The 23663-nt window shown below is 40.6% G+C and overlaps 1 protein-coding gene across 2 annotated transcripts in view; it reads left to right on the top strand.

The window, feature by feature from the left end:
- Positions 1-23663, top strand: part of LOC115217286 (dynein heavy chain 12, axonemal-like) — a 432620-nt gene that overhangs the window by 113646 nt on the left and 295311 nt on the right. For both annotated transcript variants that reach the window (XM_029786929.2, XM_036507253.1), the window contains 3 exons: positions 276-668; positions 20542-20771; positions 21884-22067. In XM_029786929.2, coding sequence (XP_029642789.1) covers positions 276-668; positions 20542-20771; positions 21884-22067 — 807 coding nt within the window. The remainder of the gene's footprint in view (positions 1-275; positions 669-20541; positions 20772-21883; positions 22068-23663) is intronic.

Here is a 23663-nt window from a genome sequence, read left to right as displayed (position 1 = left end):
TACCTTCACACAGCCACACACACACACAACACACACACAGAGGCATATACACTCACACACAGGTAGATAGATAGATAGATAGATAGACAGATATAGATAGATAGAGTTTTGGCCTACCAATTTCATTCATAAAGCAAAGATTGGTCTAAGGCTATAGTAGAAGATTGTTGCTCAAGGTACCATGCAGTGCAATTAACAGTTCAGAAATACATAAAATTGCTTATGTGATCCCTTTTTGCATACATGTTGAAATTTCTCCTTCTTTTTTTCCGCAGATCTTATGCATCATTCGAGCTGTTCAAGCAAATTTAGATATCTTTATTTTTGAAGGGACCGAGCTGAAACTGAACCCAAACTGCTACGTTTGCATCACAATGAACCCTGGATACGCAGGCCGGTCAGAATTACCGGACAACCTGAAAGTTCTTTTCCGGACAGTTGCCATGATGGTTCCAAACTACGCAATGATTGCCGAGATATCCTTGTACTCCTTTGGGTTCCTTAGTGCTCGTAATCTGTCCGTAAAGATTGTCACAACGTATAGGTTATGCTCTGAACAACTCTCATCGCAGTTTCACTATGATTATGGAATGAGGGCAGTGAAAGCTGTTCTCTCAGCTGCAGGAAATCTTAAATTGAAATATCCCGATGAAGATGAAAATATTTTGGTAAGAACACTATTATTTATTATATACTAGCAGTATCGCCCGGCGTTGCTCGGGTTTGTAAGGGAAATAACTATAAAAGCATTTTTAGAGAGTTATAGCCAAAAAATAGCAAAAAAATGCATTAAAAATGGAAAAAAAATTATGGTAAATTTTTTTTTAAATCGTTGACTCATCGTAGACATTTTTAGAGAGTTACTTCCCTTATATAATATCGAAAAAAATGCATTAAAATGGAAAAAAATGATGGTAAATTTTTTTTTAAATTGTAGACGCGCGCTCAATATGAATCACGACTATAAGATACCCGGTTTTTGTTAAACTGCACCGCAAAATGTGGGAGTAGTTAGGAATCTAAATCGTAGGAGACAGACACACAACCTCTCTTTTATATATAAAGATTTATTACCTCTACCTTTGCGAAAGCAGAGGTATTGTTTTCAGTTGTGTTTGTTTTCTGTGCACAAGATATCTCAAGAACTGCTGGATGGATTCGGATGAAACTTTCAGGGATGCTTGGCCCTGTGATTGGCATGAACTAATTAGATTTTGGGATTGATCCAGTACTGGACAAGGATTCTGGATTATTTTTCCTGCTTTTTTACTTAATTTTTCAGAGCGGTCAGGTTCATTTTTAGTATTCATATTTGTGAGAGCAGTCGAGTTTATTTCAGATATTCTCATTCTAAAAATCATTTCTGACTTTGAAAGGCAAAGTCAACCTCAATGAAATTTGAACTCAAAATGTGAAGATAGACTACATGCCATCAAGCATTTTGCCTGGCATGCTAATGATTCTGCCAGCTTGCTGCTTTTATACTCTTTACTCTTACTCTTTTACTTGTTTCAGTCAGTTGACTGCGGCCATGCTGGAGCACTGCCTTTAGTCGAGCAACTCGACCCTGGGACTTATTCTGTGTAAGCCCAGTACTTATTTTATCGGTCTCTTTTGCCGAACCGCTAAGTGACGGGGACATAAACACACCAGCATCGGTTGTCAAGCAATGCTAGGGGGACAAACACAGACACACAAACATACACACATATACATATATACGACGGGCTTCTTTCAGTTTCCGTCTACCAAATCCACTCACAAGGCTTTGGTCGGCCCGAGGCTATAGTAGAAGACACTTGCCCAAGGTGCCACGCAGTGGGACTGAACCCGGAACCATGTGGTTGGTAAACAAGCTACTTACCACACAGCCACTCCTGCACCTATAATAACAATAATAGTTATAATAACAATAGTAGTAGTTCTTTCTAATTTTGGCACAAGGCCAACAATTATAGCAAGTTAACTGATTATAATTATTGCAGTGCTCAACTGGTATTTATTTTATTGAGCCCCTGAAAGAATTAAAAGCAAGGTCAACATTGGCAGAATTTGAACTCTGAATGTGGAGCTGGAAGCAATGCTGTGAAGTGTTTTGTCCGACACGCTATGATTCTGCTAGTTTTCCAATAATAATTTATTACATTGGCACGTGGCTTAAAGATTGAAGTAAAGCTGTAAAACTCATGCCAAAACAGACCTCTTCTGTGATGGTGCCACGTAAAAAGCAACCACACTATAAAGTGGTTGGCATTTGGAAGGGCAGCCAGTTGTAAAACCCATGCCAAAATTGACCTCTCCTGTGCTGGTGCCACGTAAAAAGCAACCACACTATAAAGTGGTTGGCATTTGGAAGAGCAGCCAGTTGTAAAACCCATGCCAAAATTGACCTCACTTGTGATGGTGCCACGTAAAAAGCAACCACACTATAAAGTGGTTGGCATTTGGAAGGGCAGCCAGTTGTAAAACCCATGCCAAAATTGACCTCTCCTGTGCTGGTGCCACGTAAAAAGCAACCACACTATAAAGTGGTTGGCATTTGGAAGGGCAGCCAGTTGTAAAACCCATGCCAAAATTGACCTCACTTGTGATGGTGCCACGTAAAAAGCAACCACACTGTAAAGTGGTTGGCATTTGGAAGGGCAGCCAGTTGTAAAACCCATGCCAAAATTGACCTCACTGTGATGGTGCCACGTAAAAAGCAACCACACTATAATGTGGTTGGCATTTGAAGGGCAGCCAGTTGTAAAACCCATGCCAAAATTGACCTCTCCTGTGCTGGTGCCACGTAAAAAGCAACCACACTATAAAGTGGTTGGCATTTGGAAGGGCAGCCAGTTGTAAAACCCATGCCAAAATTGACCTCACTTGTGATGGTGCCACGTAAAAAGCAACCACACTGTAAAGTGGTTGGCATTTGGAAGGGCAGCCAGTTGTAAAACCCATGCCAAAATTGACCTCACTTGTGATGGTGCCACGTAAAAAGCAACCACACTATAAAGTGGTTGGCATTTGGAAGGGCAGCCAGTTGTAAAACCCATGCCAAAATTGACCTCACTTGTGATGGTGGTGCCACGTAAAAAGCAACCACACTGTAAAGTGGTTGGCATTTGGAAGGGCAGCCAGTTGTAAAACCCATGCCAAAATTGACCTCTTCTTGTGATGGTGCCACGTAAAAAGCAACCACACTGTAAAGTGGTTGGCATTTGGAAGGGCAGCCAGTTGTAAAACCCATGCCAAAATTGACCTCTTCTGTGATGGTGCCACACGTAAAAAGCAACCACACTGTAAAGTGGTTGGCATTTGGAAGGGCAGCCAGTTGTAAAACCCATGCCAAAACAGACCTCTTCTGTGATGGTGCCACGTAAAAAGCAACCACACTATAAAGTGGTTGGCATTTGGAAGGGCAGCCAGTTGTAAAACCCATGCCAAAATTGACCTCACTTGTGATGGTGCCACGTAAAAAGCAACCACACTGTAAAGTGGTTGGCATTTGGAAGGGCAGCCAGTTGTAAAACCCATGCCAAAATTGACCTCTCCTGTGCTGGTGCCACGTAAAAAGCAACCACACTATAAAGTGGTTGGCATTTGGAAGGGCAGCCAGTTGTAAAACCCATGCCAAAACAGACCTCTTCTGTGATGGTGCCACGTAAAAAGCAACCACACTATAAAGTGGTTGGCATTTGGAAGGGCAGCCAGTTGTAAAACCCATGCCAAAATTGACCTCACTTGTGATGGTGCCACGTAAAAAGACCACACTATAAAGTGGTTGGCATTTGGAAGGGCAGCCAGTTGTAAAACCCATGCCAAAATTGACCTCTTCTGTGATGGTGCCACGTAAAAAGCAACCACACTGTAAAGTGGTTGGCATTTGGAAGGGCAGCCAGTTGTAAAACCCATGCCAAAACAGACCTCTTCTGTGATGGTGCCACGTAAAAAGCAACCACACTATAAAGTGGTTGGCATTTGGAAGGGCAGCCAGTTGTAAAACCCATGCCAAAATTGACCTCACTTGTGATGGTGCCACGTAAAAAGCAACCACACTGTAAAGTGGTTGGCATTTGGAAGGGCAGCCAGTTGTAAAACCCATGCCAAAATTGACCTCTCCTGTGATGGTGCCACGTAAAAAGCAACCACACTATAAAGTGGTTGGCATTTGGAAGGGCAGCCAGTTGTAAAACCCATGCCAAAATTGACCTCACTTGTGATGGTGCCGTAAAAAGCAACCACACTGTAAAGTGGTTGGCATTTGGAAGGGCAGCCAGTTGTAAAACCCATGCCAAAATTGACCTCACCTGTGATGGTGCCACGTAAAAAGCAACCACACTGTAAAGTGGTTGGCATTTGGAAGGGCAGCCAGTTGTAAAACCCATGCCAAAATTGACCTCACTTGTGATGGTGCCACGTAAAAAGCAACCACACTGTAAAGTGTTGGCATTTGGAAGGGCAGCCAGTTGTAAAACCCATGCCAAAATTGACCTCACTTGTGATGGTGCCACGTAAAAAGCAACCACACTGTAAAGTGGTTGGCATTTGGAAGGGCAGCCAGTTGTAAAACCCATGCCAAAATTGACCTCACTTGTGATGGTGCCACGTAAAAAGCAACCACACTGTAAAGTGGTTGGCATTTGGAAGGGCAGCCAGTTGTAAAACCCATGCCAAAATTGACCTCACTTGTGATGGTGCCACGTAAAAAGCAACCACACTGTAAAGTGGTTGGCATTTGGAAGGGCAGCCAGTTGTAAAACCCATGCCAAAATTGACCTCACTTGTGATGGTGCCACGTAAAAAGCAACCACACTGTAAAGTGGTTGGCATTTGGAAGGACAGCCAGTTGTAAAACCCATGCCAAAATTGACCTCACTTGTGATGGTGCACGTAAAAAGCAACCACACTATAAAGTGGTTGGCATTTGGAAGGGCAGCCAGTTGTAAAACCCATGCCAAAATTGACCTCTCCTGTGCTGGTGCCACGTAAAAAGCAACCACACTATAAAGTGGTTGGCATTTGGAAGGGCAGCCAGTTGTAAAACCCATGCCAAAATTGACCTCACTTGTGATGGTGCCACGTAAAAAGCAACCACACTGTAAAGTGGTTGGCATTTGGAAGGGCAGCCAGTTGTAAAACCCATGCCAAAATTGACCTCACTTGTGATGGTGCCACGTAAAAAGCAACCACACTGTAAAGTGGTTGGCATTTGGAAGGGCAGCCAGTTGTAAAACCCATGCCAAAATTGACCTCACTTGTGATGGTGCCACGTAAAAAGCAACCACACTATAAAGTGGTTGGCATTTGGAAGGGCAGCCAGTTGTAAAACCCATGCCAAAATTGACCTCACTTGTGCTGGTGCCACATAAAAAGCAACCACACTATAATGTGGTTGGCATTTGGAAGGGCAGCCAGTTGTAAAACCCATGCCAAAATTGACCTCACTTGTGATGGTGCCACGTAAAAAGCAACCACACTGTAAAGTGGTTGGCATTTGGAAGGGCAGCCAGTTGTAAAACCCATGCCAAAATTGACCTCACTTGTGATGGTGCCACGTAAAAAGCAACCACACTATAAAGTGGTTGGCATTTGGAAGGGCAGCCAGTTGTAAAACCCATGCCAAAATTGACCTCACCTGTGATGGTGCCACGTAAAAAGCAACCACACTATAAAGTGGTTGGCATTTGGAAGGGCAGCCAGTTGTAAAACCCATGCCAAAATTGACCTCACTTGTGATGGTGCCACGTAAAAAGCAACCACACTGTAAAGTGGTTGGCATTTGGAAGGGCAGCCAGTTGTAAAACCCATGCCAAAATTGACCTCACTTGTGATGGTGCCACGTAAAAAGCATTCACACTCACGTAAAGTGGTTGGCATTTGGAAGGGCAGCCAGTTGTAAAACCCATGCCAAAATTGCCCCTCACTTGTGATGGTGTGCCACGTAAAAAGCAACCACAATAATGTGGTTGGCATTTGGAAGGGCAGCCAGTTTAAAACCACATGCACAAAAACATCAAAATTGACCTCTCTGTGCTGGTGCACGTAAAAAGCAACCAACTATAAAGTGGTTGGCATTTGGAAGGGCAGCCAGTTGACAAACCCATGCCAAAATTGACCTCACTTGTGATGGTGCCACGTAAAACAACCACACGTAAAGTGGTTGGCATTTGGAAGGGCAGCCAGTTTTAAAACCCATGCCAAAATTGACCTCACTTGTATGGTGCCACGTAAAAAGCAACCACACACTATAAAGTGTTGGCATTTGAAGGGCAGCCAGTTGTAAAACCCATGCCAAAATTGACCTCTCCTGTGCTGGTTCCACGTAAAAAGCAACCACACTATAAAGTGGTTGGCATTTGGAAGGGCAGCCAGTTGTAAAACCCATGCCAAAATTGACCTCACTTGTGCTGGTGCCACGTAAAAAGCAACCACACATATAATGTGGTTGGCATTTGGAAGGGCAGCCAGTTGTAAAACCCATGCCAAAATGTGACCTCCACTGTGATGGTGCCACGTAAAAAGCAACCACACTGTAAGTGGTTGGCATTTGAAGGGCAGCCAGTTGTAAAACCCATGCCAAAATTGACCTCACTTGTGATGGTGCCACGTAAAAAGCAACCACACTGTAAAGTGGTTGGCATTTGGAAGGGCAGCCAGTTGTAAAACCCATGCCAAAATTGACCTCACTTGTGATGGTGCCACGTAAAAAGCAACCACACTATAAAGTGGTTGGCATTTGGAAGGGCAGCCAGTTGTAAAACCCATGCCAAAATTGACCTCTTCTGTGATGGTGCCACGTAAAAAGCAACCACACTGTAAAGTGGTTGGCATTTGGAAGGGCAGCCAGTTGTAAAACCCATGCCAAAACAGACCTCTTGTGATGGTGCCACGTAAAAAGCAACCACACTATAAAGTGGTTGGCATTTGGAAGGGCAGCCAGTTGTAAAACCCATGCCAAAATTGACCTCACTTGTGATGGTGCCACGTAAAAAGCAACCACACTGTAAAGTGGTTGGCATTTGGAAGGGCAGCCAGTTGTAAAACCCATGCCAAAATTGACCTCTCCTGTGATGGTGCCACGTAAAAAGCAACCACACTATAAAGTGGTTGGCATTTGGAAGGGCAGCCAGTTGTAAAACCCATGCCAAAACAGACCTCTTTGCGATGGTGCCACGTAAAAAGCAACCACACTATAAAGTGGTTGGCATTTGGAAGGGCAGCCAGTTGTAAAACCCATGCCAAAATTGACCTCACTTGTGATGGTGCCACGTAAAAAGCAACCACACTGTAAAGTGGTTGGCATTTGGAAGGGCAGCCAGTTGTAAAACCCATGCCAAAATTGACCTCCTGTGCTGGTGCCACGTAAAAAGCAACCACACTATAAAGTGGTTGGCATTTGGAAGGGCAGCCAGTTGTAAAACCCATGCCAAAATTGACCTCACTTGTGATGGTGCCACGTAAAAAGCAACCACACTGTAAAGTGGTTGGCATTTGGAAGGGCAGCCAGTTGTAAAACCCATGCCAAAATTGACCTCTCCTGTGCTGGTGCCACGTAAAAAGCAACCACACTATAAAGTGGTTGGCATTTGGAAGGGCAGCCAGTTGTAAAACCCATGCCAAAATTGACCTCACTTGTGATGGTGCCACGTAAAAAGCAACCACACTGTAAAGTGGTTGGCATTTGGAAGGGCAGCCAGTTGTAAAACCCATGCCAAAATTGACCTCACTTGTGATGGTGCCACGTAAAAGCAAAACCACACTGTAAAGTGGTTGGCATTTGGAAGGGCAGCCAGTTGTAAAACCCATGCCAAAATTGACCTCACTTGTGATGGTGCCACGTAAAAAGCAACCACACTGTAAAGTGGTTGGCATTTGGAAGGGCAGCCAGTTGTAAAACCCATGCCAAAATTGACCTCACTTGTGATGGTGCCACGTAAAAAGCAACCACACTATAAAGTGGTTGGCATTTGGAAGGGCAGCCAGTTGTAAAACCCATGCCAAAATTGACCTCACTTGTGATGGTGCCACGTAAAAAGCAACCACACTGTAAAGTGGTTGGCATTTGGAAGGACAGCCAGTTGTAAAACCCATGCCAAAATTGACCTCACTTGTGATGGTGCCACGTAAAAAGCAACCACACTATAAAGTGGTTGGCATTTGGAAGGGCCCAGTTGTAAACCCATGCCAAAATTGACCTCTCCTGTGCTGGTGCCACGTAAAAAGCAACCACACTATAAAGTGGTTGGCATTTGGAAGGGCAGCCAGTTGTAAAACCCATGCCAAAATTGACCTCACTTGTGCTGGTGCCACATAAAAAGCAACCACACTATAATGTGGTTGGCATTTGGAAGGGCAGCCAGTTGTAAAACCCTGCCAAATTGACCTCACTTGTGATGGTTTAAAAAGCAACCACACTGTAAAGTGTTGGCATTGAAGGGCAGCCAGTTGTAAAACCCATGGCACCACACAAAGTGGATGTGTGTGCATTGGATAGTGGTTTGTGGTAAACGCCAACCAACCAACCATAAATTGGGTGCCTTGTGGTGGGCCACGGTACAAAGCAACCACACTATAATGTGGTTTGGAATAAGGGAAGGCCACATGCCAAAAAATGCCAAATTGTGACCCACCAGATGAATGCCAGCAACCACAAAATGCGTAGCACTTAATGGGGTTGGCATTTGGAAGGGCAGCCAGTTGTAAAACCCATGCCAAAATTGACCTCACTTGTGGTGGTGCCACGTAAAAAGCAACCACACTGTAAAGTGGTTGGCATTTGGAAGGACAGCCAGTTGTAAAACCCATGCCAAAATTGACCTCGCATGTGATGGTACCACGTAAAAAGCATTCAGTTCATTCTACGGAATGGTTGGTGTTTGGAAGGGCATCCAGCCATAAAAAAACCCTGCTGAAACAGAATAGCCTGGAGTAGCCTCCTGCCTAGCTGGCTCCTGTCAAACTGTCCAACCCATGACGGTGATGATGATACACTGCTTTAGTATTCTACTTGTTTTATATTCAAAGCAGCAAGATCTGGCATCTCACATCTACTTCACATTGTTATTCTTTCAAGAAACATTCGTATCATTAGAAAATCTCAAAGCCACGAGATAATGGATGATTAATAGAAATCACTGTGAATAAACAAGCATTACATTTGACAAAGAAATCCGAATGCTGAAGGGTAAAATTCACTTTGAATTTATTTCATGTGGTGTCTAAACTGTAGTGGAATTGTCTCAGTGGCCATGTTGCTATTTTATAACAAAAAAAATCTTGCTGCTGCTGCTGCTGCTTCTTCTTCTTCTTCTTCTTTCTCTGCTTCTCTTCTTCTTCTTCTTCTTCTTCTTCTTTTCTTCTTCTTATTATCTTCTTCTTCTTCTTCTTCTTCTTCTCTTCTTCTTTTCTTCTTCTTCTTTTCTTCTTTTTTTTTCTTCTTCTTCTATTCTTCTCTTTTTCTTATTCTTCTTATCTCTTCAGTCTTTTCTTCTTCAGTCTTCTTCTTCTTCTTCTTGTTTTCTTCTTGTCTTCTTCTGTTCTTCTTTTTTGTTTTCTTCTTGTTCTTCTTCTTCAGTTCTTTCTCAGTCTTTCTTCTTTTCTTCTTCTTCTTCTTCTTCTTCAGTCTTTTCTTCTTATTCTTCTTCTTCTTCTTCTTCTTTTCTCCTTCTTCAGTCTTCTTCTTCTTCAGTCTTCTCTTCTTCTTATGTTTTTTCTTCTTTTCTTTTCTCTTCTTCAGTTCTCTTCTTCTTCTTCTTCTCTTCTTCAGTCTTCTTCTCTTCAGTCTTCTTTCTTCTCAGTCTCTTCTTTCTTCTTATTCTTCTTCTTCTTCTTCTTCTTCTTTTCTTCTTCTTCTTCCTCTTCTTCTTCTTCTTCTTCTTCTTCTCCTCTTCTTCTTCTTCCAATTCTTCTTCTTCTTCTTCTTCTCCTCTTCTTCTTCTTCTTGTTCTTCTTCTTTTGTCTTCTTCTTCAGTCTTCTTCTTCTTCAGTCTTCTTCTTCTTCAGTCTTCTTCTTCTTGTTCTTCTTCTTCTTGTTCTTCTTCTTCTTGTTCTTCTTCTTGTTCTTCTTCTTCAGTCTTCTTCTTCAGTCTTCTTCTTCTTCTTCTTCTTCTTCAGTCTTCTTCTTTTTCTTCTTCCTCTTCTTCTTCTTCTTCTTTTCTTCTTCTTCTTCTTCTTCTTCTTCTTCTTCTTCTCCGTCTTCTCCGTCTTCTCCTTCTCCTCCTTGTCCTCCTCCTCCATTTTCGTCTTCTTCTCCTCTTCCTCCTCCTCCTCCTCCTTCTCCTCCTCCTTTCTTGCATGGCTTGGACAGCATTCGTCGAGACAGATTTTTTCTAATGGCTGGATGCTCCTCCTGTTGCCAATACTCAACCTGTTTCCAAGCAACTGTAATATTTTCCACATGGCTGAGTCCATGCGCAAGCAAGATTGGCAATGAAGGATATCAGTTGTATGATGACAACACTCATCAAAACTGTTGCACAATGTCAAAGCAAGAATATTGACAAACACACAGATAAGTATACATACACATGCTACATACACACACACACACACACACACACACACCCATGCAGTAGGCTACTTTCTGTTTCTGTCTACCAAATCCACTCACAAAGCTTTGATTAGTCTGGGATCGTAGCCATAATAGGCTCATGTGGAAGTTTCTATTTCTGGTTCAATATTTTTTGGCTAGAATAAGGCAGCAAACTGGTAGAAATGTTAGCAGATTTGGTGAAATGCTTAGCAGTATTTCATCTGCCGCTACGTTCTGAGTTCAAATTCCGCCGAGGTCGACTTTGCCTTTCATCCTTTCAGGGTCAATTAAATAAGTACCAGTTACACACTGGGGTCGATATAATTGACTTAATCCGTTTGTCTGTCCTTGTTTGTCCCTTCTGTGTTTAGCCCCTTGTGTGTAATAAAGAAATAGGTATTTCGTCTCTTTTAAGTTCTGAGTTCAAATTCTGCCAAAATTGACTTTCCCTTTTATCATTTCAGGGTTGATAAATAAAGTACCAGTTGTGTACTGGGGTTGATCTAATCAACTGGCCCCTCCCTAAAAATTTTGGGCCTTGTGCCTAGAGTAGAAAATAATATTTTTGGCTAGAATATTATTGAAATTAAGAGGGTATGGGTAAGTTTAAAGAGTAAAGACCCCTTTCTGTCACGAATGGCCATGGGATTGCACCTAGAAAGTTACTCCCCGAGGCACAAGTCCGGGCAAGGTTGTTTATGGCGGACCAGCAGTCATCCATGCATGCCAGCCTCCCTTCTCCACACCACTGATGTTATCCAAGAGAAAGGCAAAGGCCAATACAGCTTGGCACTAGTGACATTGCAACTCATTTCTACAGATGAGTGAACTGGTGCAACAGAGTTTATGAGTTTTCATGAGTTAATTATTTTTTTTTAAGTGGTGACCAAGGTGTCATGAAGTGGGATTGAACCCAAAATCATTTTGGAAAATGAACTTTTCAACTACGCAGCCATACCTCAGAAAATAAATGAAAAGTGTGAACATAACAGTTTTTATGTAGTTTGAAGTGGTCTGAACGGTTCTTTCACAACGTAATTGCTTCAAGGTATAACATTGTACATCTGTTTCGTGACACATGTGAAAGAGCAAGATCTAGTAGATAGTGTGTTTGGCTTTCTACTCGTGATCATAAGATTGTGGGTTCAATTTCTGGAGTGAGAAACAAGAAATTTATCACAGTACTTGACTTGTACTTTATTTATTGACTTGATCCCCAAAGGGATAAAATGTAAAGTTAACCTTTGTGGGACTTGTGCTCAGAACCTAGATTGTAGGAATAGAAGCTTCAAGTTATTATAGCCACTGCTAAAAATGATACTGTCAGCTCCATCACCTGAGAGCCATCTTGGAGATAAACAAATCAACAACTGTGTTAATCCATAAAAAAAAGGAGAAAAAAATGAAGAGTATTGTATTCTTACAAAAATGAATATTAATTTAGAATTTTATAGTTTGGCCTCAAACAAGGATGAGGTATGAAATTATTGAGAAGATAATCAATCAACTAAATTTAAATAATAGTAGTAGTAGTAGTAGTAGTTGTAGTAGTAGTAACAAGAACAACAACCTAAGCATCTGATGTCTTCAAATTTTTGATAGAATCTCTAAGTGTATTTCTGTGTTTCGTTTTAGAGATTTTTTTTTTTAATATTATTTCAGCAACATGTGGGTATTGTCTTTGTCAAAACAGAAGAAGAATAAGAAAACTGTTTCTTTTACGTTCCATAGTTTTAGGTTCCAATTTGAATAAAAAAAAAAAGGGGGAGAAAAAAAACTTAAAATACAAGCAACCCCCACCACTAAAATAAAAAAAAAACCAGAAGCAAAAGTGTGTTTGGTTTAAATGGAGATGTATGTTTTCCCTTTTTTTTTTTGTCCTCTGTGGCTAACAATCACTTAAGTTATTCAGACCAACACGTTGCATCGTGAAATATTCCATTCACATTCTTGTAGTAAGAGCTTTATGATTGCAGAAATATTGTTGTTGTGTTGTTATTATTATTATCATCATCATCATCATCATGATTATTATGATTATTATTATATAGTATCTTTATTTTGTTGTTTTTTGGCAGTTTAATTTTGTTCTTATCATCGTACACTTCCTACTGCATTACTGAGCACACAGCTGTGTGTGCCGTGGGTATATATACACAATGTTTTGTTTCTGATTTATATTTATTCTTATATTTCCAATGCTCTATGTTACATGTGTACATGTCCAGTAGCACTATTTTCTGTGTGTTGTATATATATATATATATATAAGTCCCGTGAGGTTTTGGTTATATATTTATCTTCATGTTTTTAATTGTTCCCAAGGCACCTATTATTACTAAAGCAATTGCTTCTATATTCAACCCCCACATTTTTGTTATCTAAATTTCCAGATCTTTATGTCTTGGATAATTTCTGTATTTCTCAAAGAGATATATTATCATGTGTTGAAACTGATACTTTGATTAGAAAACATGTCCTTTCTTGGTGCTAGATTTTTTTTTCCATCTGTGTGGATTGGCATAACCCAGAGTTTGTTTGCTTTGTCATTTTCTGAGATCTTGCTGGTCCTTTTGATCCTAGGGTTAGGGTTAGGGTTAGGGATTGAAGATAAATCTGACTTCAGTCCTAATCCAGTGTCAGCTTTGCTTTTCAACCTTTTGGGGTCTATTTGATAAAGTTCCAACCAAGTATTGGGGTTGATAGCATTGACTAACTTTCTCCCTTGAAATTTTTTCTGAACTTATGTCTAAATTAGAAATGGTTGTTGATGTTGTTATTATTATTATTATTCATGGTGTGCACAAATATGCTCCAATTGAAATCAATGTCCTTCCCACTGAGTCATGACCAGTTTTCTTAGATATTGAGGACATTTCTTACAATCCTTGCTGTTCCCAATAGAACAATCGACTATCCCTTTCCCCCAAATTTCAAGCTTTGTACATATTGTAGAAAGAATTATTATTGCTGCTGTTGTTGTTGTTGTTGTTGTTGTAAGGGGGTGAGCTGGCAGAATCATTAGCAAACTGGGTGAAATGCTTAGTGACATTTTGTCTGTCAGTACATTCTGAGTTCAAATTCCACTAAGGTCAACTTTGCCTTTCATCCTTTCCGAGTCAATAAATTAAGTGCCAACAGAGTAATAGGGTCGATGTAATCGACTAGTCCCCTCCCACAAAATTTCAGGCCTTGTGCCCGTAGCAGAAAGGATTATTATTATTATTATTATGAAGGCCAGGATCTATTTGTTTGACTAAAACCCTCCAAAGTGGTGCTCAAGCAGGGCCTTGATCCAGTAACTGAAACATGTAAAAAGTGACAAAAGGAACATGGATCTCTTGGGAGAAACAATAATATTCACTGGGGACAAACATAACACATAAGGCATGAAAGAGTTTAATTGAAACTGAGAGAAAGAGTGGGAGAGAGATAATACAGGAACTGAAAGAGATTAACTGAAAGAAAGAAAGAGATTAAAAGATGAATGCATTGACTATCATCATCATCATCATCATTTAGTGTCTGTTTTCCATGGTGACATGGGTCATACAGTTTGACAGGAGCTGATCTGCTGAAAGACTACCTGTGTTCCATGTCTGTTTTGGCATGGTCTCTACGACTGGATGCCCTTCCTAACACCAACCTCTTTACTGAGTGTACTGAGTGCTTTTAACGCAACACTGGCATGGGTGCTTTTACATGGTACCAGTACAGTTGCTTTTTACATGCACCGATTGACACCTACAAGCCTGCAAGATTAGAAATGCTCAGTTGAAGATGGATGTAGGAAACAATACGCTCTTAAATATGGTTTCTGTTTACAAATATCTTGGGTCATACATATCATCATCTGAAAAAGATTTTCTAACTAGAAAGGGAATGGCCTGGTCAGCCTGTAATGATATGCATAAGATCTGGTCATCAAATCTAAGTAGAGATTTCAAACTTAAAATCTTCAAAGCCACAGTCGAACCAATTCTACTATATGGCTCAGAAACCTGGACGTTATCAAAGAAGCTTGAGAGGCAGTTGGATGGAACTTACACTCGCCTCCTTTTGAGAGCTCAAAATCTCTTGTGGAAGCGTCATCCAACCAAAGTACAAATATATGGGAAATTACCACCTGTATCATTTCTTGTGAAAGGTAGAAGAGTCCAGTTTGCTGGACATTGTTGTAGAGCTGAAAACGAGGTAATTTCTACTCTTCTCTTCTGGAAGCCATCTGCTCGCGATACCAGAGGGCGCACACTCTCCTGCCCTGATGTAATCTCCAGGGATACAGGCATCCAGCAACAGGACCTCCGAAATGCTATGATGGACCGTGAAGTCTGGCATAACATAGTAAATTCCATTGTCTCGACCATGGTTGAACAATGATGATGAGGAAACATGCCTGTTTGTGAGGACAACCATGGTTTTACTTAACTTGACATGTCTTCTCGAACACAGCAAAATGCTAGTAGTGTCAGTTCCTTGTCATTCCTTCTGTAAGGCCCAATATCTGAAGATCCTTTCTTTCTCATCACTTTGTCCCACATCTTCCTGGATCTACCCTTTCCACACTCTCCCTCCACTGTCTGCTTAACAAGTAACAGTCGTGCTGTATTTATGATAACGGTAATGGCAGATGACCTCAGAGAGGAGAGAAAGACAAAAAGGAAATCACTTATTTACCTGGAATCAATTTGCTAATTACCGAAGGAAAAGAAAAATCAACAACAACAACAACAGCAGCAATTAGAATAGCTGCAAGAACGATAATGGCAAAGGTGGCAAGACCAACGGGGAGTGGGTCTGAGATATTTTGGTGCAGCTGTTTTGGTAATGCCTGTTTGGTATCGCTGATTTCCTGCTGATTCATTTGACATCAAACGTTTTATTGTTGCTCTCCCTACCTCCCTCTTTCTCTTTCTCTCTCTCTCTCTCTATGTGTCTGAGCATGTTTCTCTCTATGTGTATGGGGTGAAGAAAAGTGTTTATATCAATTGTATTCAATTAATAAATTGTAATGTCTCTCTCTCTCTCTCTCTCTCTCTCTCTCTCCCCCCTTACTCTCTTTCCTTTTCTCTCCCACTCTTTCTATCTATATCTGCATATTTCTGTGAGTGCGTGCCTGTGTTGTGTGTGTGTGTGTGTTGTGTGTATTTGTGTACGTCTGTGTGTTTGTGTGTGTGTGTATGCTTGTGTATCTGTCTTTGTCCCCTCACCATCGCTTGACAACCGATGTTGGTGTGTTTACATCTCCGTAACTTAGCAGTTCAGCAAGAGAGACCGACAGAATAAGTACTAGGGCTTACAAAGAATGAGTCCTGGGGGTTGATTTGTTCAACTAAAGGCAGTGCTCCAGCATGGCCATAGTCAAATGACTGAAACAAATAAAAGAGTAAGAAGGTACAATGACAAACGCTAAAAATCACTCATGTTTCCTATGCATGCGTGCATGTTTGTGCGTGTGTGTGTGTGCTTATGCATGTATGTGTGTTTCTATTTCTTGGCCTTGTCATCATGTGATAGTTGTATATATATATATATGTCACCCTTACAAAAGCAATGTCCTGCCAAAGATTTCCAATCTTTTGTGAAACATGCTTGGCCATGGGAAGAATATTCTTTTCTACTCTAGGCACAAAGCCCGAAATTTTGGGGGAGGGTGCCATTCAATTAGATTGACCTCAGTACGCAACTGGTACTTATTTATTGACCTCTCGGAGTGGTTGGTGTTAGGAAGGGCATCCAGCTGTAGAAACTTTGCCAGATCAGATTGGAGCCTGGTGCAGCCTTCTGGTTCACCAGCCCTCAGTCAAACCGTCCAACCCATGCCAGCATGGAAAGCGGATGTTAAACAACATCATTATAAAGTTCAGCCTTATCATTGAAAATGTCAACATTAGCAGATAATTTAGACAATCTAAATGAGATATTCTTAACTAAGTTCCTAGTAATTGCCCTAGAATGATTACTGAATTTGCTAATACACTTAAGATTGATCGATGGTTTGTGGTATGGGAAGTATGAATTATTGCGTAAGCTAAGTGAAATATCTAAAAAGTTGACGTTCATTACATCATCATCAAAAATGATGCTAAAGCCCATTCTATGGAAAAACTTAACTAAATTTTTCTTAACTTTTTGTACTTTTTGGTCGGAAATATTTTGAAGGTAAAGTAAACAATCATCACGACATAGACCTCCATTTATGTTTGGGAACTGTTCTGCCATTTCAAAAAGTATATATGTATACAGATTAAATTAGCTACTTGTGCTGAATCAGAACTTCCCATTGTAACATCAAAACCATTTGGTGTGTCTTTACGGACCCACATCTTATTGTCAAACTTTGATAGATTTTCCGGCAGCCAACACAACATCAATTTCTTCCCTGGTGAGACCAGCTTTGTCATGAGCAAGTCAGAGTACCTTAGTAAGTACTATTGGGTTGATAGATGAATGTCAAACTGGATAAACTTAGTGCTTCTCTTATTAGTAATAGAAGTAAACCAGTCGATGACTTAGAATGAATTAGACCATAAACTAAGTTTTAATTTTTTAATTAACGTAGGAACATATTCATCTAGTATATTTTTACTAAGTACACTGATGTCAGAGCTTGAAGGGTAGATAAGTCTTAAGGATGGGTTATTATATTTATTTATATATTTTGAAAAAGCCCGCCATTTTCATAGATATGTAAAGATAAACATTCGTACATGCTGCGGCAAATTCTACGGTTGTCGGGTATGTGATGTTGTGTTTTTTTCTTACATGTCTTGAGTTCGTTGCACTGAAGAGCATAGAATGCATATTCTGCATTGATTGCGAAATCACAGGTGATATGTAACTAAATTCTGTTTTTAAATGACTCGCTTTGAAGTTTTGCATTCGGTACAATTTGTTTATTTTAGTAGTTTTGACTGTAAAAGTCCCTCCTAGCATGCGGTACCTATGAACAATAGTACCCTCTATATAATATATATATATATATATATATATATGTGTGTGTGTATATACATACATACATATGCATAAATACACACTCATATTTCTTGTCATGCACACTTTCTTATGTGTTATCCTTCATGCATTTATACATAAACACTTCACACACTCACACTCGTATATATATATATGCACACACCCTTTATATACATACATACATTTTATAATGCATATACTTTTTATCACCGAAATACACTTCATCATACATATATACACTTTGTAGATACACACCTCATATACACTCACTTCACAGATATTTACACGCATTGATATACATGCACACATAGACAGTGATACATACACACACATAGACATTCAATATGGATGGAAGCACTCCGTCGGTTACGACGACGAGGGTTCCAATTGATCCGAATCAACGGAACAGCCTGCTCGTGAAATTAACGTGTAAGTGGCTGAGCACTCCACAGGCACATGTACCCTTAACGTAGTTCTCGGGGATATTCAGCGTGACACAGAGAGTGACAAGGCCGGCCCTTTGAAATACAGGTACAACAGAAACAGGAAGTAAGAGTGAGAGAAAGTTGTGGTGAAAGAGTACAGCAGGGATCACCACCATCCCCTGCCGGAGCCTCGTGGAGCTTTAGGTGTTTTCGCTCAATAAACACTCACAACGCCCGGTCTGGGAATCGAAACCGCGATCCTATGACCACGAGTCCGCTGCCCTAACCACTGGGCCATTGTGCCTCCACACATTCAATATACACATTAACACACATACACCTGTATACATATATACATAAACACACATTTCAACTCACACTTTACACTACTCATACACCAACTTCCTTACTCACATACCCTTGTACCACAAATTCACACACATGTATACCACACACACACCACACACACACACATACTCACACTAACGCCTCTATTTATTTACTCACACACATACACAAACTGACTTCTCTCCCCCATCTCTCGCTACACACACACACATGCCTCACTCCATAGTTCGTTATACTCAATCTTCGTTAAAAAACAGTGAACCGGAATATTTCCCGTTGACTTTCTTTGTAGTAATCAATATATTTCCACTTAACAAAAACAAAAAAAGTTAATTAGATTGTTATAGACAGTTATCGTTATCATAATTACATGAAACAGTTATTCACCATTTCCTCTGATTAGTTTCCTACAGTTATATTAGTGTCTTTTTAACAAACTGATTAGTCTTTAATTAAACTATTTAATTTTTCTCTTCTATTGTCTAAAAACAGTGTTTCTGTAAAACAAAAAAAAATGTGAAGATAAGTTCTTCCATAGCCCCAAGGGAACTTTTAAGGGATCTTACTGTGCTGAGACATGGTTTCTGATAATTGCTATTTGGCCCCTAGTTAGCCCTGTAGCATGCAGACCTAAGATCAAAAATATTCCAGTTATGACCTTCCTGTCATTTATCTTAGGCATTATGTATCTTCTTCTTTCTTGTCTTGAGACAGCATTCACCCGGGGTGGGTTGAGCTGGCTTCATTCATCCTCAATGCTGCATCTCTCACAAACGCCGACCAGGCCTGGCAATTTAAGGCTAACGACCGTGTGATCTCGAACCAAACCCTATTCCAGCGGCGAATGCTGTAGACATGGTTGGGTTCCAGATCAGCCTTGACTGTCATCAGCCAGGTTTTTCGTTGTTCACCACATCGCTTTTGCCAACCCTGAAGGGGAGCTGGGGAAATTGCTTCGTAGATGAATTCTCCTAGTTGACGACGGAGGGCATGACCCAGCCAACGCGGACATCTCGTTAGGATGACTTGTCAGAGGGAGGTGATTTTGCACTGGTGTCGCACCGAATTGTTGGAGACAAAGTGATGCCATCGGACACGAAAGATGTGGCATAGACAGAGCTGATCGAAGGATTGTAGTCACTTAATATCTTCCACCCTCATCAGCCATGACTCGCATTAAGGGGGTTCCCCGGTGTCACTGTTGGTCACAACTTTTCCATCAAGGATCTAGACTTCGCAGATGACATTGCGATACTTGGCGAAACATTTGCTGACGTCCAGTTTGCTATCAATGAGCTCATTATGTAGAACTACAATATCCAATGTGTCCCAGCCACAGGCCATCGCAATTCCTGCAGACCTATGATCAAAAATATTCCAGTTGTGACCATTCTGTCTTAAAATTTCAGGCATTATGTATCCAGAAATACATTTTGAAATGTATCTTTCCTTCTTGTTGTTATAACGCCCCAGGCTAGCCCTGATGTTGCAGTCCTAAGATCAAAAAATAATTTCTGCTGTGATCATTCTGTCTTTTATCTCAGGCATTGTGTACCTAGAAGTACACTATCTAATGTGTCCTTCTCTGCTGCTGCTGTTGTTGTTGTTTAGCCTTGGGCCAGTTCTGATCCAGCACAGAGCAATCATTGTTTTTATGGGGTTTTCCATGAGTAGCCCTTGGAGGTCTCCTTTTTAGGAGATTTTCCTTGAATTTCTTTTTTTGTTATTTTGTTATTGTCAACTCTGATGGTTAAGAAGGAAAACATCAAAATTTTTTATCAGCAAGATGGCAAGTTCGCAAAATTGTTAGTATGTCAGGCAAAATGTTCTGTGGAATTTCTTCTGTTTCTTTACATTCTCTGTTCAAATTCCACCAGTGTCAACCCTGCCTTTCATCCTTTTGGGAACCAATAAAATAAAGTACCAGTCAGGTACTGGGGGGTGATATAAACGACTAGCTCTCTCCCCAAAACTGTGCCTGTAAAAGAAAGAATTATTATTATCATGTCTATCCTTAAGGCAGCAAGCTGGCAGAATCATTAGCATGCTGGGCAAAATGCTTAGTGGAGTTCAAATTCTAGTGAGGTCTACTTTGCCTTTCATCCTTTTGGGGGTCGATAAATTAAGTAACAGTGAAACACTGGGGTCGATGTAATTGACCAGTACCCTCCCCTTGAATTTCAGGCCTTGTGCCTTTAAAAGAAAAGATTATTATGCTTATCATGTTTTTGTTTTGTTTTGTTTTTTTTTGTTTTTTTTTCCCCCCAAATGTAGCTTCTTCGATCAATTATTGATGTAAACATGCCAAAATTCCTGTCACATGACATCCCTCTGTTCAATGGGATCATCACAGACTTGTTTCCCGAACTGCTAATGCCCGAAGCTGACTATGTTGTTTTCTTGGAATCCATGAAGTCCGTGGCTGAGAAGAAAAATCTACAATTTGTTGATTTTTTCAAAGAGAAAATAATCCAAACTTACGAAATGATGATTGTCCGTCATGGGTAAGTGGGCATTATTGTGTACTGTCTTTTTATGTCAAGATTATGTGGACACTGTGTCATTATGTCTTCTTGTATTATAGGTAGGTGGACAGTGTATTGAACTGACTATTTATGTCTTAGGCAGGTGGACATTGTGTGATTATGTCTCCTTATATCTTAGATAGGTAGACAGTGTGTTATACTGCTTGTGTTGTGAATGGTAGACAGGCATTGCAAGGGTGTTACTGACCTTATAAATGGATTATCTGGTTGATTAATGTTGACTAGTGAACCAGATGGTGGATTAAATGATAGAATTAGCTGTTGAACCTGTTAATGGATAAAAAGATGAAACAACGAACTTCTTAATAACTTTCAAAGAGTAAATTTTCTTCTTTGTAGTTACAGGCTAGCCCATACTTACACACACACACACAGACTAACACACACATGTACACATGTGTGCATGCACACATACGTGCTTACGTGCAAATACATATACATGCACAAATACTACACTGACATACTCACATAAGGATGTATTCACAAACATACATGCACGCACTCACATATGCTTACCTATAGAAGAAGAAGGCACTCTGTCGGTTACGACGACGAGGGTTCCAGTTGATCCGTTCAACAGAACAGCCTGCTCATGAAATTAACGTGCAAGTGGCTGAGCACTCCACAGACACGTGTACCCTTAACGTAGTTCTCGGGGGGAGATTCAGCATGGCACAGTGTGTGACAAGGATGGCCCTTTGAAATACAGGTACAACAAAAACATAGAGTGAGAGAAAGTTGTGGTGAAAGAATACAGCAGGGTTCACCACCACCCCCTGCCGGAGCCTCGTGGAGCTTTAAGTATTTTTGCTCAATAAACACTCACAACGCCCGGTCTGAGAATTGAAACCGTGATCCTATGACCGCGAGTCCGCTGCCCTAACCACTGGGCCATTGCACCTCCACTGCTTACCTATACATACATGCATAAATACTAACACATTCGTATGTAGACATATAAACAAACACATGCTCATTCTTTTTCTTACAAACACACACACACTAACAAATACTATGTCTCTTAAGCAAGTTTCTCTGTTTAAATTATCCTTTGTACTGTGTCTTTGAAGTTTCATGATTGTGGGTTTACCATTTGGTGGAAAGACAAAGGTACTGGAAGTCCTGTCAGAAGGAATGACTAAACTTAACGAGCAAGGGTGTGAAGACTACGAGAAGGTAATCTACAGGATTATCAACCCTAAATCGATCACCATGGGTCAGTTGTTTGGTCAGTTTGACCCCGTTTCACATGAGGTGAGTATTGTGTCCTTCAGCTATGCTCCAACTTTAACCCTTTTGACCTTTTGATATCAACGCATCTGAAACCACACCTGGTTCTGTGATACAAACTCGCAGTTTTAAAATGATTTTGATTAAAACCTTCTACAAAAATTTCATGTTAATTTATGTTCTGAACATCAGCTAATTAATGAAAAAGTCATATCACTAAATTCATAGGTATTTTCAAAATTAATTAAAACAAAAGACTGTGTATTTCAATAGAAATCATCATCGTCATTGTCATCATCATCATCATTTAATGTCTGTTTTCTGAGCTGAGAGGAATTGGAATATAGTAACAGCATCATTTAACATCCATTTTCCATGCTGGCATGGGTTGGAGAATTTGACAGGAGATGGCAAGCTGGAGGGCTGCATCAGCTCCAGTCATCTGTTTTACCATGGTTTCTATGGCTGGATGCCCTTGCTAAAACCAACCACTTTACAGTGTGTAAAATAAATGTTTCCTTTTAAAGCCTAGCCAGGCTCATGGCCCCGGTTTCCCAGTTTCAATGGCGTATGTATTCCCCAGCCAGATGGGACACCAGTCTGTCGCAGCGTTATTCATTTTTGCCATCTGAGTGGACTAGAGCAACGTGAAATGAAGTGTTTTGCTCAAGAACACAACACGCCGCCCGGTCCAGGAATCGAAACCACAATGTTACGATCATGATACTGACACCCTAACCACTAAGCCACACGCCTCCACTTACAGTGTGTACAGGGTGCTTTTATATGGAATCAGCACAGTTGTTGCTCTTCTATGTGGAACTGGTATGGATGCTCCTTAAAAGGGTTGAAGTGATCAGAATTAAAACCATTCATCAAAATTTTATGTTAATTTATGTTACAAACACCAGCTTAACAATGATAAAGTTATATTATTAAATAGGCGTAGGAGTGGCTGTGTGGTAAGTAGCTTGCTTACCAACCACATCGTTCTGGGTTCAGTCCCACTGCGTGGCACCTTAGGCAAGTGTCTTCTACTATAGCCTCGGGCCAACCAAAGCCTTGTGAGTGGATTTGGTAAATGGAAACTGAAAGAAGGCAGTTGTATATATGCATATATATATATGTATATATGTGTGTGTGTGTTTGTATCCCCACCATTGCTTGACAACCGATACTGGTGTGTTTACATCCCCATAACTTAGCAGTTCAGCAAAGAGACCGATAGAATAAGTACTAGGCTTACAAAGAATAAGTCCTGGGGTCGATTTGCTCGATTAAAGGCAGTGCTCCAGCATGGCCACAGTCAAATGACTGAAACAAATAAAAGAGTAAATCATAATTATTTTCGAAATTAAATGAAACAAAGACAAAAAAAATATGATAACAAAAGCGTTAAACCTTTCATGAAAGTTTGTACATATTTTCTTAATATTTCACTGTAGCATGAGGGAACTGCAATGTGAGGAACAAATATAGTTCACCTACCTCTCAGTATCAGCTGTCCAGCTGTGTTAAATACCTGTCTTGCCTATCACTAGTAGCTACTACTAAAGCCCTGTCTTGCTCTCGTGTCCACATGTGTCCATTCGCCACCACTGCCTTGAGGCCAAAGAGGAT

The sequence above is a fragment of the Octopus sinensis genome, linkage group LG11 (assembly GCF_006345805.1).
Source record: "Octopus sinensis linkage group LG11, ASM634580v1, whole genome shotgun sequence".
NCBI lineage: Eukaryota > Metazoa > Mollusca > Cephalopoda > Octopoda > Octopodidae > Octopus > Octopus sinensis.
The sequence above is the reverse complement of the archived record's forward strand: the minus strand, read 5'-3'. Positions and strand labels throughout refer to the sequence as shown.